Source organism: Rhincodon typus, chromosome 37 (genome assembly GCF_021869965.1).
Source record: "Rhincodon typus isolate 14 chromosome 37, sRhiTyp1.1, whole genome shotgun sequence".
In the NCBI taxonomy this organism is placed as follows: Eukaryota; Metazoa; Chordata; class Chondrichthyes; order Orectolobiformes; family Rhincodontidae; genus Rhincodon; species Rhincodon typus.
Window position 1 is genome coordinate 4311600 of NC_063368.1, and position 14424 is coordinate 4326023.

Sequence of the window (14424 nt, forward strand, 5' to 3'; positions counted from 1 at the left end):
CTACAGGGATGGTGCAGGAGGGAGGGATTCAGATACCTGGATAATTGGGGCTCATTCTGGGGTAGGTGGGACCTCCACAAATGGGATGATCTACACCTGAACCAGAGGGGTACCAATATCCTGGGGGGACAATTTGCTAATGCTCTTCGGGAGGGTTTAAACTAATTCAACAGGGGGGTGGGAACCTGAATTGTAGCTCCAGTGTACAGGAGGTTGAGAGTAGTGAGGTCATAAATAAGATTTCAAGGTTGCAGGGTGTACCGGCAGGCAGGAAGGTGGTTTGAAGTCTGTCTACTTCAATGCCAGGAGCATCCGGAATAAGGTGGGTGAACTTGCAGCATGGGTTGGTACCTGGGACTTCGATGTTTGGCCATTTCGGAGACATGGATAGAGCAGGGACAGGAATGGTTGTTGCAGGTCCCGGGGTTTAGGTGTTTCAGTAAGATCAGGGAAGGTGGTAAAAGAGGGGGAGGTGTGGCATTGTTAGTCAAGGACAGTATTACGGTGGCAGAAAGAACATTTGATGACAACTCATCTACTGAGTTAGTATGGGCTGAGGTTAGAACCAGGAAAGGAGAGGTCACCCTGTTGGGAGTTTTCTATAGGCCTCCGAAAAGTTCCAGAGATGTAGAGGAAAAGATTGCAAAGATGATTCTGGATAGGAGCGAAAGTAACAGGGTAGTTGTTATGGGGGACTTTAACTTTCCAAATATTGACTGGAAACGCTATAGTTCGAGTACTTCAGATGGGTCAGTTTTTGTCCAATGTGTGCAGGAGGGTTTCCTGACAGAGTATGTAGATAGGCCAACAAGAGGCGAGGCCACATTGGATTTGGTACTGGGTAATGAACCAGGCCAGGTATTAGATTTGGAGGTAGGAGAGCACTTTGGTGATAGTGACCACAATTCAGTTACGTTTACTTTAGTGATGGAAAGGGATCGGTATATAAAGCAGGGCAAGAGTTATAGCTGGGGGAAAGGCAACTATGAGGCGATGAGGCAAGATTTAGGATGCATAGGATGGAGAAGGAAACTGCAGGGGCTGGGCACAATTGAAATGTGGAGCTTGTTCAAGGAACAGCTACTGCGTGTCCTTGAGAAGTATATACCTGTCAGGCAGGGAGGAAGTGGTCGAGCGAGGGAACCGTGGTTTACTAAAGAAGTTGAATTTCTTGTCAAGAGGAAGAAGGAGGCTTATGTAGAGATGAGGCGTGAAGGCTCAGTGAGGGCGCTTGAGAGTTACAAGTTAGCCAGTAAGGACCTAAAGAGAGAGCTAAGAAGAGCCAGGAGGGGACATGAGAAGTCTTTAGCAGGTAGGATCAAGGAAAACCCTAAAGCTTTCTATAGGTATGTCAGGAATAAAAGAATGACTAGAGTAAGATTGGGGCCGGTCAAGGACAGTAGTGGGAAGTTGTGCGTGGAGTCCGAAGAGATAGGAGAGGTGCTAAATGAATATTTTTCGTCAGTATTCACGCAGGAAAAAGACAATGTAGTCGAGGAGAATACTGAGATACAGTCTATTAGACTAGACGGGATTGAGGTTCATAAGGAGGAGGTGTTAGCAATTCTGGAAGGTGTGAAAATAGATAAGTCCCCTGGGCCGGATGGGATTTATCCTAGGATTCTCTGGGAAGATAGAGAGGAGATTGCAGAGCCTTTGGCTTTGATCTTTATGTCGTCATTGTCTTCAGGAATAGTGCCAGAAGACTGGAGACTAGCAAATGTTGTCCCCTTGTTCAAGAAGGGGAGTAGAGACAACCCTGGTAATTATAGACCAGTGAGCCTTACTTTGGTTGTGGGTAAAGTGTTGGAAAGGATTATAAGAGATAGGATTTATAATCATCTAGAAAGGAATAATTTGATTAGGGATAGTCAACACGGTTTTGTGAAGGGTAGGTCGTGCCTCACAAACCTTATTGAGTTCTTCGAGAAGGTCACCAAACAGGTGGATGAGGGTAAAGCGGTTGATGTGGTGTATTTGGATTTCAGTAAAGCGTTTGATAAGGTTCCCCATGGTAGGCTATTGCAGAAAATACGGAGGCATGGGATTGAGGGTGATTTAGCGGTTTGGATCAGAAATTGGCTAGCTGTAAGAAGACAGAGGGTGGTGTTTGATGGGAAATGTTCATCCTGGAGTTCAGTTACTAGTGGTGTACCTCAAGGATCTGTTTTGGGGCCACTGCTGTTTGTCATTTTTATAAATGACCTGGATGAGGGCATAGAAGGATGGGTTAGTAAATTTGCGGATGACACCAAAGTCGGTGGAGTTGTGGATAGTGCAGAAGGATGTTGGCGGTTACAGAGGGACATAGATAAGCTGCAGAGCTGGGCTGAGAGGTGGCAAATGGAGTTTAATGCGGAAAAGTGTGAGGTGATTCACTTTGGAAGGAGTAACAGGAATACAGAGTACTGGGCTAATGGTAAGATTCTTGGTAGTGTGGATGAGCAGAGAGATCTCGGTGTCCATGTGCATAGATCACTGAAAGTTGCCACCCAGGTTGATAGCGTTGTTAAGAAGGCGTACAGTATGTTAGGTTTTATTGGTAGAGGGATTGAGTTTCGGAGCCATGAGGTCATGTTGCAGCTGTACAAAACTCTGGTGCGGCTGCACTTGGAGTATTGCGTACAGTTCTGGTCACCGCATTATAGGAAGGATGTGGAAGCATTGGAAAGGGTGCAGAGGAGATTTACCAGGATGTTGCCTGGTATGGAGGGAAGGTCTTATGAGGAAAGGCTGAGGGTTTTGAGGCTGTTTTCGTTAGAGAGAAGAAGGTTAAGAGGTGACTTGATAGAGACATACAAGATGATCAGAGGATTAGATAGGGTGGACAGTGGGAGCCTTTTTCCTCGGATGGTGACGGCTAGCACGAGGGAACATAGCTTTAAATTGAGGGGTGATAGATATAGGACAGATGTCAGAGGTAGGTTCTTTACTCAGAGAGTAGTAAGGGCGTGGAATGCCCTGCCTGCAAAAATACTAGACTCGCCCACTTTAAGGGCATTTAAATGGTCATTGGATAAACATATGAATGATAATGGAATAGTTTAGGTTAGATGGGCTTCAGATTGGTTTTCACAGGTCGGCGCAACATCGAGGGCCGAAGGGCCTGTACTGCGCTGTAATGTTCTATGTTCTATGTTCTATGTTCTATGCTAGCATTCAATTTGACAGGACTAGAATACAAGAGCAGGGATGTTTTGCTGAGACTGTATAAGGCTCTGGTCAGACCACATTTGGAATATAGTGAGTAGTTTTGGGCCCCATATCTAAGTAAAGATGTGCTGGTGTTGGAGGGGGTGCAGAGAGGTTTATAAGAATGATCCCGGGGATAAAGGGCTTGTCAGACAAGGAGCAGTTGAGAATTCTGGGTCTGTACTCAATGGAGTTTAGAGGGATGAGGGGAGAGCTGATTGAAACTTACAGAATACTGAGAGGCCTGGATACATTGGAGGTGGAGAAGATGTTTCCCATAGTAGGAGAGACTAGGACCTGAGGGCACAGCCTCAAAATGAAGGACAACCCTTTAGAACTGAGATGAGGATGAATTTCATCAGCTAGATTCTTTGGAACTCATTGCTGAAGAAGACTGTGGAGGCCAAGTCATTGAGGTGTATTTAAGACAGAGAAAATAGGTTCTTGATTGGTAAGGGGATCAAGAGAAGACAGGAGAATGGGGTTAAGAAACATTTCAGCCATGATCAAATGGTGCAGCAGACTCAATAGACCGAATGGCCTCATTCTGTTCCTGTCTTATGATTCCATCTGGTGGCACTGATACCTACGGGTAAACAGCTGAACCCATCATATAGCAATCACTTACATGTATGTCCCTGCTCTTCATCTCCCTGGGCTCCTACAAAAATTAGAAAGTTCTGCAGTGAGAAATGGACATATCTATCTCACTGATATCTGTCTGTAAAAGCATTGTTGAAACAATCTTTCCAAGCAGCACTTTTTCACACTGAAGTTTAAAATTTAAGTGGTAGGTGAGGGAGGACACAGGAAGGTATTATTCATTTCACTGAGTAAGGTTACAAGTACTGCTTTCAGACAGCCATTACTGAACTAATTTTATTGAAACATTTCCAGAGAGAGACAGGGCAATATAACAAAATACTCATCTTGTAATATATAACACTTCCTCCCCACTTAAACAAACCTATCCTTTAAAATGCAACATATTACATGTGCATGTTCCTGGAATATAATATGACTACATTTGTTGCATTCTTGTCTTTACTGTAATCACAACTAAAATGTATACGACCAAGAAAAGATTTACAAAGATGTTACTGGGACTGGAGGTTTGAGTTATAGAGACTAGATAGGCTGGGCGGTTTTCCCTTGGAGCCTAGGAGATTTATAAACGTTATAGAGGTTTATAGATAAGGTGAATGGCAAATGTCTTTCCCCTAGGACGGGGAGTCCAAAACTAGAGGGCATAGGTTTAAGGTGAGAAGGGAGTTATTTAAAAGGGACCTGAGGGGCAACTTTTTCACACAGAGAGTGGTGCGTATATGGAATGAACTGCCAGAGGAAGTGGTGGAGGCCGGCATAATTATAAAATTTAAAGCACATTTGGACAGGTACATGAATAGAAAAGGTTTAGAGGGATATGGGCCAAATGTAGACAAGCGGGACCAGGTTAGTTTGGGAAACTTGGTCGGCATGGACGAGTTGGACCAAAGGATCTGTTTCCGTGCTGCATTACTCTATGACTAATAGTGTGGTTTACCATGAAAAGATATTACACAGCCATTTGGACAGAGATCTTGTAATGGGTGTAGTTTTGACAATCAGTGTCCTAAACAAATTAGGTTGTTCAAAATTTTGCCAAAATGATGCTCAATTCCGCATACACAAACCCTTGCGTTTATCTGTTGTAATCTCAGGATGTCCAAAAACACTTTACAGCCAATTAATTATTTTTCAAGTGTAGTTATGGTGTAATACAGGAACCAATGTGCACACAACAAGCAGAATTATACTGACAATCAGTTCATCTCTTGTTGGTTGAGCGATAGAGATTGCTCAGACTTCTGCACTTGAATTTATGCACGTCACACCCACAAACAAATAAAAACACAGGAATACAGGCCACTCAGCTTTATTTAGTTTTACATTTTTACTGGAGTCTAAAGCATTCTTTATAGACTTTACATTGTAAAGCCATCTTCAAAATACAGTTTAGGAATCTTCCCAAGGCATGATTTTGGCAGGGAGGTAGCAACATTTTGCAACAACTCACAGTGGGCATAAGCTCCGGTTAAAATTCTTAAAGAATAGGAAAATAGAAATGAACATTTGCTTGTATCTTCCTCCCATATAATAATTGAGTAATAATTTGATAATTAAAAGTTGAAACATTGAACTTTAATACAGTAGATTGAATCCAATCAATCCAATATTACTAATTTCTAAAACGGCATTTCACAAAAATACATTGAATTACTCGACAGGAAACGCACGCACAGCAAAGTACAGAAGTCGGCTTTATGAAGCTGATTGAAGGATTCGGAAATTCCCCCTGTTCCTGACAGTTGACATTAGGGGAAATACTAAAGTGGCAATGAAGCTCGTAAGAGTAAAGGTACCTTTGTGCTTACGTTATTAGCACACTGTGCATAAAATGCCATTGCAAGTGTCCAATTGTTTAAAAGTGAGAAATTTAATAGACTGTTGTTTAGATAACCCAAGGTTGTAATAGTTTCTGAAACTGGCATAAATACTTTTTCAATCATCAGGGCAACTTGCTTTAATCAAATAGTTAGTTCCTTGAAAATTAATTATCAATGACCAACTCTCTCAATGCACCAGACACTACATCCAGGCGAAAACAATTCTGCTTTGAAATCAGAACTGAGGAGTTCTTTAGGGAAAATGCAGAGCCTGCTGCCTCAGAGCAATTCTTGGCTTGTTACATCTCATGTTGCTTTCCGCCAGGGCTGACCGTCCGATTTTGCAGTTTTCCTCATTTATCTGGGAGGTTTCAGTTATTGGTGGCTGGAAGCCAGTCATGGTATTAGCCACGTGGACAACATGAATTTTATTGGTGGTTTGCTTCTTCAAGTGACAAGTAAAGACCTGCCTGAATCTCTTGCGAAAATGCTTTGATATCAAAGCGTACACAATAGGGTTGAGGCAGGAGTTGGCATAGGACAGGCAGTGTGAGATGAGGCGGAAGGCGTATGTTGCTTTATTGAACGGGAAGTAACCAAACCAGAAGCACATGATCACAACATGATGGGGCAACCAACAGAGGCAAAAGAGCACAGCAACAATGATTATCATTTTCGTCACCTTCCGCTTTGCTTTCTTCGACTCTGAGATGGTCTCAATGGGATCCACTGATGTCCACAGATACTTGATTGTTCTGGTGTAGGCAAGACTCAGGATCGCAACTGGGATTAAAAAGCCAAAAACAAACGAGGAAACATCCATTATTTTTCTCTTCCTGTCTTCCCATATTGGCACGCAAATGGGTATTCCCTCATAATGGACAATCTGGTAGTAACTCAGGTATGGTCCAGCCAGGATGATGGACAAGGCCCAGATTACAGCAATGGCAGCTGTGGCATTCCGTGCTGTGCGGAGGTCTCGGGATTTCAAAGGGTATCGAATGGCAAGATATCTACAGAAATAAAGAAACAAGAGATTCGCATCAATACGTCAGTCTTTCATTTTATTCCCTGAATTAGTTGATGCCTTTACAAGGTTTAAGAACATTTCCAGTCCTGGAACCCACTACAATGCTGCAGCACCAACATAATCCTGACCCTCCAATGCTGCAGGCTCCTTCCATACGCTTGGGCAGCAGCCCTTGGCAGAACAAGACAACGAGCTAAATCTATCAGCCAGGCTGCCTTCTGGATCCATGGAAGAGAGAGACCTGTACTCTGTGGAGTCAAACAGCATTGAGGGCAGTGAGAAAATCCCCGTTGCTCAGAAATCAGCCCTAGTGTAGCACAGGAGGTTCTACGAGTTCTGAAGAAAGGTCGCTGGACCTGAAACTCTGCTTTCTCTCCTCAGATGCTGCCAGACCTGCTGAGTTGCTCCAGCAACTTCTGTTTTTGTGTAGCACGGGTGGTCATTTGACTCATTGTGCCTCAGTGTGCTTTTTGAAACAGCTATCTGATTAATCTGTTTTCCAGTAGCCTTTTAAATTGTTGCCCCTTCAAGTATTTAACTAACTCGTTTTCAAATAATGAAACTGAATCTGCTTCTGGCAATTTTCAGCCAGTACAGTCTAGATCAATATCACACTTGAGTAAAATACAGCAGCCCTTAATTCATCATTGGTTCTTTAGTCAATTTATTTATGTGTCAATGGTTAAAAACAATTATTGTGCGAATTTGGAGAGTCCCATTCATGTCATTGTATCTAAGGAACACTAACAATTTGGATTTGCATGAATTCCCTATTTAAAAAGCCATAAATACTGGTGGAGATTATTTCCCAACTTTCAGTATTATAATCAGGTACTGCTGCATTGCATTCCCTAATAAATAATTTCTTACTAATGCTGATTGTCTGCTTCCAGGGGACTTCAGTCAGCGCATTCAAAATCAAACAAGTTCCCACTTAAAGTTGGCTTGTGCTGCCACAAGGTTTAGAGCTCAGGGTTCTATTTTGCATATTGGAGAAATGACTAATCTTGTTAGTATGCAGCCTTTAATCATTTCTCCTTACCCAAGAGTGACTGTACTCTGATCAATAGGTGCATGTCAATTCTTTTATTCCCAGCATTATACATAATGCTGTTCTCTGTAAGTACATCTTTCAGTATAGATTATTCAACCCTTTCTTCTGTCGTCCTGCCTGCTGATGCACCATTATGATATACATCGCTTTTTCATTATACTGCAAAAAATATTCGCATGTATTCCTTGGTTCTCTAGCCAATTCCTTCAGTTTGTGACCATCGGTTATTGATTTTCCCGCCAGTGGCAACAGCTTCTCCTTATTCACTCTGTCAAGATCATTCAAAATTCGAGCATCTCTGCTAAATCCTTTTTTAATCAACCTTGCTTTTAGGAAAATAATCTCAGTCAATTACTTCATATAACTGAAGTTCCTTATCCTTGGTATCATTTTAATATATCTCACTTGAACTCTAAGATCCTGATACCTTGCTAAAGTGTGGTGTCCAGAATAAGACACAATATTGTAGCTCTATAGCACTAGGGATCTAGAATGGAATATGATATCACAGAATCCCCACAGTTTGAAAGCAGGACATTCAGCCCATCAAGTCCACATCAACTCTCCAAACAGCATCCCACCCAAACCCACAGACCTACTCTTTCCCTGTAACCCTGCATTCTTCTAGTCCACCTAACCTGCATATCCCTGGACACTATGGGCAATTTAGCATGGCCAATCTATCTAACCTGCACATCTCTGGACTGTGGGAGGAAGCCAAAGCTCCTGGATTAAACCCACACAGATACAGGGAGAATGTGTAAACTCCACACAGACAGTTGCCCGAGGTTGGAATCGAACCCGGGTCCCTGGCGCTGTGAGGTCTATTTGCCTTGGATGGACAAAAACAAAATAAAACTATCTATAGGATCCCTACAGTGTAAAAACAGGGTATTCAGCCCAGTGAGCCAACACAAACCCTCCAAAGGGCATACCACCCAGACCCAACCCTTTTACCCTACATTTCCCATGGCTAACACACCTACCCTATACACTATCAACAATTTAGCAATGCCAATCCATCTAACTTGCACATATCTGGACTTTGGGAGGAAACTCACACAGACACTGCAAGAATGTGCAGACTCCACACGAACAGTCATCCAAGGCTGAGATCAAACCTGGGTCCCTGGTACCGTGAGGCAGCAGTGCTAACCACTGAGCCACTGTACCCCAACAGAACCAAATCAATTTTCAAAAACTGCTCAAAGTTGAATTGATGCTGGATGATATTTAAAAACAATGTAGGATGCCCCTCTATAAGTTAATGAGATTAAAATGCAATTATCCAATTACAACAGAAGAAGGGTAGCTGCATTGATGTTAATGATTGTGAAGAGCTTGCTATTGATTGTCCAAGATGGCAACAATTTGTCAATGAAGCTGCTCCATGCTTCAAGTTTCAACACCTTTATGATGAGACAGAGAAAAGGGTGAGATGTGAAGAAAATGCAGCAAATCCTGCACTCCAGATCCCACTACCTGTAGAATGTCCTATAAAGCCAAAGATCTGCAGGTTGACTATTGGCCTGTTCAGCCACATGAAGAGCCATGGAAGAAACTCTCAAACCTGAGTCGACATCCTCGAATCAACAGGGGCCAGCTGATGATGATGATCAGAAACGTGTGAGTATCCAGATTAGGAAATGATTGACGGGCTGGGAATCTTTTCTCATCTGAAAAAAGGGGCAACCTGACAGAGACCTTTAAAATTATTAAACATTTTCATCGAGTGGATACAGAAAGAGGTTCCCTCTTGTGAAAGACTGGGTCATCAATATAGGCATCAGGAGGAAATTCAATAGAAAATAACATCTTTACCCCAAATAGTGAGAATGTGGAACCTGCTACCCCAAGGAATGGTTATAGCAAATAATATAAATGGATTTAAAGGGAAACATTTGAGGGAAAAGGGTCCTGACAGTAGATTTAGAGGAGGATTGTGTGTAGAGGCTGGAATGGAGCATAAAAACCAGCAAGGATAGGGTTAACTCAAATGTTCCTGAGACAGAGAACCCACATATTGTGTATGTCACTCAGAAGGCCCAAGGCTAAGAACTTGGAAAATATTGAAGTCAAAAGTGATCTGGATGTCTTTGCTCATGGGTGGCCAAATGTTAGCATGAAGATACAGCAATCAGTTAGGAAGACAAATGGTATGTTGGCCTTCATCACAAGGAGATTAGATTGCAGCAGTAAAGGTGTCTTTCTGCAATTGTATGGAGCCTTGGTGAGAAGTCACTGAGAATATTGTGTACAGTTTTGGTCTCCTTATATAAGGAAGGAATATTTGCTGTTGTAGAGTGCAACGGAGCCATACAATCACACAGCACAGAAACAGACCCTTTGGTCCAAATCGTCCACGCCAACCAAGTTTCCCAAACTAAACTAGTCCCACTTGAATGCATTTGGCCCATATTGCTCTAAACCTTTCCTATTCGTGTACCTGTCCAAACGTCTTTTATGTATTATAACTGTACCTGCATCTATCACTTCCTCTGGCAGTTCATTCCACATACGAACCACCCTCTGATAATCCATGGAATGATAGTATTGTCATAGAATCATGGAATCATACAGCACAGAAGAAGCCCTTTGGCCTACTGAGTCTGTACCACCAAAAATACACTTCTACCTACACTAGTCCCACTCTCCAACAATAGGACCATAGCCCTGAATGTTTTGCCACTTCAAGTGCTCATCCTAGGACTTTTAAAATTTATAAGGTTGTGTGCCTCCCAGGCAGTGCATTCCAGGACCCAGCCCCATTCTCTGGGTGAAAAAGGTTTTCTTCAAATCCTCTCCAAACATCCTGCCTTTCACTTTAAAATTATGCACCTTTGTCTTAGGAGAGAATAATGCAGCAATTGAGTCTGTGCTCTGTAGAATTTCAAAGGCTGACAGGCAATCTCATTGAAACTTACAATTTTTTTTACAACGTGGGACAGAGCGGATGTAAATAGGATGTTTTCGCTGGCTGGTGATTTTAAAACCAGGGAGGGACACGGTGTCAAAATAACAGGTCATTTAGGATTAAAATGAGGAGTAATTTCTTCACTCAGAGGCCAGTGAATCTTTGCAATTCCCCACCCCATAGCACTTTGGGAGCTCTGTTATCGAGCAGGTTCAACATCACTAGATATGGAGAGATAGTACAGGGAAATGGTTTCTTGACCTGGGAGAATGGCAAAGTAGCCTTGATAGACTGAATGGCCTACTCCTGCTCCTATGACAGTGCCACATATTTCCAGCGAAGGAGCATTGCAATTTATTGTTAAATCAAACTCCAAAATTGAATATTTAGTGGAGATTTAGTGAAATGTATCGCTACCCTAAGCTGCTCGTTTGAGAATCAATTGTGTGTCAGCACAAGTAATGTTTGCAAAATTTAATCCACTCTGTGATCATCATTTAAAAGGCTGTGGCTGAAACTATTTTTATTTTAATACTGGTCAGCGATTAACATTCTCTGTTTCTAAAATGATCAGACAAAGGTGACCGATGACAATCTGCAGAATTGTAAATGCTGTCATGTTGTATCCTGTGACAGTCCTGATAATTCCCACTGCAGGTCAGCTTCTTGACAATTGTGTATGGACTATGTCGAATTGGAACTGAATAGATTAGTTGCCGTTCTAAATCTCACTGTGTTCCAAGATAACTTTCAAAGTCAAAATATTTCCCCTCAACATTTCAGGCAACCGGCAAAGGAAACAGAAGGCGAGTTGAGCATTTTCTTTCATACTGTGAAATTATTCCCTGAAAGGTCAGCATGTGCAGATTTAGTAACTTCCAAGTTAGAATTAGATAAGTTCTTGAAGGAGAGAAATTTGGTGATCTTTGGGAAAAGACGTGGGAAGGGGGTCTAATTAGATAGTTCTTTCAAAGATTTGGGACAGGAATGATGGACTGCATTCCTGCCCCTTCAGGGCAGTATAGTTTTATGGCACTGAAACTGGACCTCGAACCAGGTCCAGAGTATTAACCACAATATTATTTTCCTTCTTTTTTAGTCTTCCTCCTTCAGGGTTTCCTGCTCGGTGCCTGACATGGGGAAGACAGAAGATCTTACAGTTACATGTCCTGCATTATGCCAACATACTCTTTCAAGTAGTTGTGATTGAGTTGCTACCTTAACCTCTCCTGCTCTTAGTGTTTTGTGTTCACTTACCACCCTTCCTATAGAATTACCGAAAACTACAGGCCATTTGGCCCAACTGGTTGGTACTGATCTTTACACACCAGCCTCCTACCACCCTTCTTCCTTCTCCCTAACCAGTATGATAAGAACATAAGAAATAGGAGCAGGATTAGCCATTAACATTTTAAATTTAACACTACACCATTCAATACCATTCAATGGCAGATCTTCCAAATCAACTCCACTTCCTGCCTATCACCTGATCTCCATCTGTCTTTCTATAAATTTTCTCCTTCATGTGGTCTCTCAGTCTCTCATTAAAAACATCTATGCTACTCACCTTAATGACCCACATAGTAGCCACTCTAACAATCCTGTTGATCTAATTTTGGACATCTATACAAGTTGAAGGAATTTCTCTGCCCAGACAACAGCAGACATTGGGAAGCAACTGTCAGAGCGAGAACCCATGTGTAACTCTTTTGCGAGTGCAGTTTCTAGGAACACCCAATGTGGCCATCCAACTTGGCAAAAGTTATAACGTTATAGGAAGGATATTATTAAGCTGGAGAGGGTTCAGAGGTGATTTACCAGGATGTTGCCGGGTATGGAAGGTTTGAGTCATAAAGAAAGGCTGGATAGGCTGGGACTTTTTTCACTGGAACGAAGCAAGTTGAGAGGAGACCTTATAGAAGTTTATAAAGTATACAAAGGTTAATGACAATTGTATTTTCCCTAGGATGGGGGATTTCAAGACTAGGGGACACATTTTTAAGGTGAGAGGAGAGAGATTTAAAAAAAGACATGTGGGGCAAATGTTTTACACAGAGGGTGGTTCGCATTTGGAATGAACTTCCTCAGGAAGTGAATACAATTACAATGTTTAAAAGACATTTCGATAAGTAAATGAATAGGAAAGGTTTGGAGGGATATGGACCAGAAGCCGGCAGATGGGATTAGTTTATTTTGGGACTATGTTCGGCATGGACTGGTTGGACTGATGGGTCTGTTTCCATGCTGTGTGTCTCTATGGCTCTATACATGGTACAAACAACACAGGAAGCAGACTCACCTGTCGACTGATACAGCAGCCAATGTGAAGCTACTCGCATACATGGTGAGGTAGATGAAAAAGTGGACCACTTTACAAAGGAATGAGCCAAAGACCCACCCGTCCAGTGTATAGATGGTGGCTTGAAAAGGAACACAGAAGATAATAAAGAACAGATCAGCTATGCTTAGGTTTAAAATAAAGAGATTGGTTGTGTTATAACTCATCTGGCCATTCCTCAGCAGCACTGCCAGAACAAGGCCGTTCCCTATAGTTCCAAGTAGGAATATCAGTGAAAAGATGATCGGAACGATGATGCTTGCAGGCAGATGATTTGGATTTTCAGAGACCTTCCAGTCATCCGCCATATTGGTGTCAGGTAGATGGCTTTACCAAGCAAATGTTGGTGAAATTCTGCAAATACATGTAACAATAAAATTAGAACAAACATTGGCAATTGTTGAATCTTACAGTGACATTCTCCCATTCTTTTCAATAACAAATTCCTCAGCAAGTGAGTTAATAGATCTAGTACTATGGATGGTACTCAGCCACACAGAAGACTGGTTTCATTTGTAATTCATATTTAATTTTAAAAAATAATGCAACCTGTCCAGACACATTACGACACATGTGGGGCAGTTAGGACTTGAACAGAGTCTTCTGGACCAGAGGAAGGGATACTACTACTCCAACACAAAAGCCTTAATTCATGTCAGTTAGCTGGCTTCAAGTTAGGATGGCTGTATAATTGATCCTAGCAACAATAATCTAATCAGAAGAGTAAGCAGCTGAGATTCCCGCTCCTGGCAATTAGCAATGCACCTCCATTAAAAATGATGGATTTCGTGTGAGGATTAAGTCCAGCTGAACTGGAAGACTTCTCCAGTCAAATAGCCTTCCAGAACTCATTGCCTAGACTCGCACACACAACATGGCCACTGTGGCCAAATCCAGACAGCATCAGTGAAATGATAACCTGAGAAAAATGAATCCTCCTTCAGGAGAGGAGAGAAACAGATGGAAAATACTGTTATTCACACCTGCACACTCCAATAGCGGCCTTGCATCTATTACTTCTACAGGATTTTAAACTTAAAAGATTTCAATACCATCATTTATTTAAAGATAATTCACAGTTCTGTCTATTTGTCAACAACCATTTTACAACATTCAGCATTAAGCATGTAGCATAAGAGCAGTGGTTCTAATTAACAAATTAAATTGAAACACATTTTGTTCGTTAGTCTGATAAAGAAACCCTGTGATATACTGAGAACACCTTTTATCATTTTAGTGGTTTTACTAGACACTAATTTTCCTCTCCTTTCTGCACTCCCTCATCCCCACAGAATCTTTTACAATAATGAAAGCTGCAGAAATAACAAATAACCAAACAACTGAGATGAATTTCCAAAGCCAAGAGGAAAACTGTTCAATATTTCATTATTAACTACAAACAGTTCTACAGCAGATCTAGTGTAACAGCATAATGTCACAGTGCAGTTAGTCAGAAATGTATTACACCCC

The 14424-nt window shown here is 41.9% G+C and overlaps 1 protein-coding gene across 1 annotated transcript; it reads right to left on the reverse strand.

The window, feature by feature from the left end:
- Window positions 1-5871: 5871 nt before the first annotated feature.
- On the reverse strand, window positions 5872-13262 carry LOC109934927 (galanin receptor 2b-like). The gene is made up of 2 exons (XM_048617714.1): window positions 12916-13262; window positions 5872-6631 (listed from the first exon to the last, which is right to left on the reverse strand). The coding sequence occupies exons 1-2, from the start codon at window positions 13260-13262 to the stop codon at window positions 5872-5874; spliced, it is 1107 nt and encodes a 368-aa protein (XP_048473671.1).
- Between the last annotated feature and the right edge of the window lie 1162 nt (window positions 13263-14424).

Excerpts from the sequence above, each read along its gene's own strand:
- LOC109934927 (XM_048617714.1), bottom strand. The coding sequence starts at position 13,262 with ATGGCGGATGACTGGAAGGTCTCTGAAAATCCAAATCATCTGCCTGCA. Across the intron at positions 6,632-12,915 it reads GCTGCTGTATCAGTCGACAG|ATATCTTGCCATTCGATACC; the intron begins GTGAGTCTGCTT and ends TTATTTCTGTAG.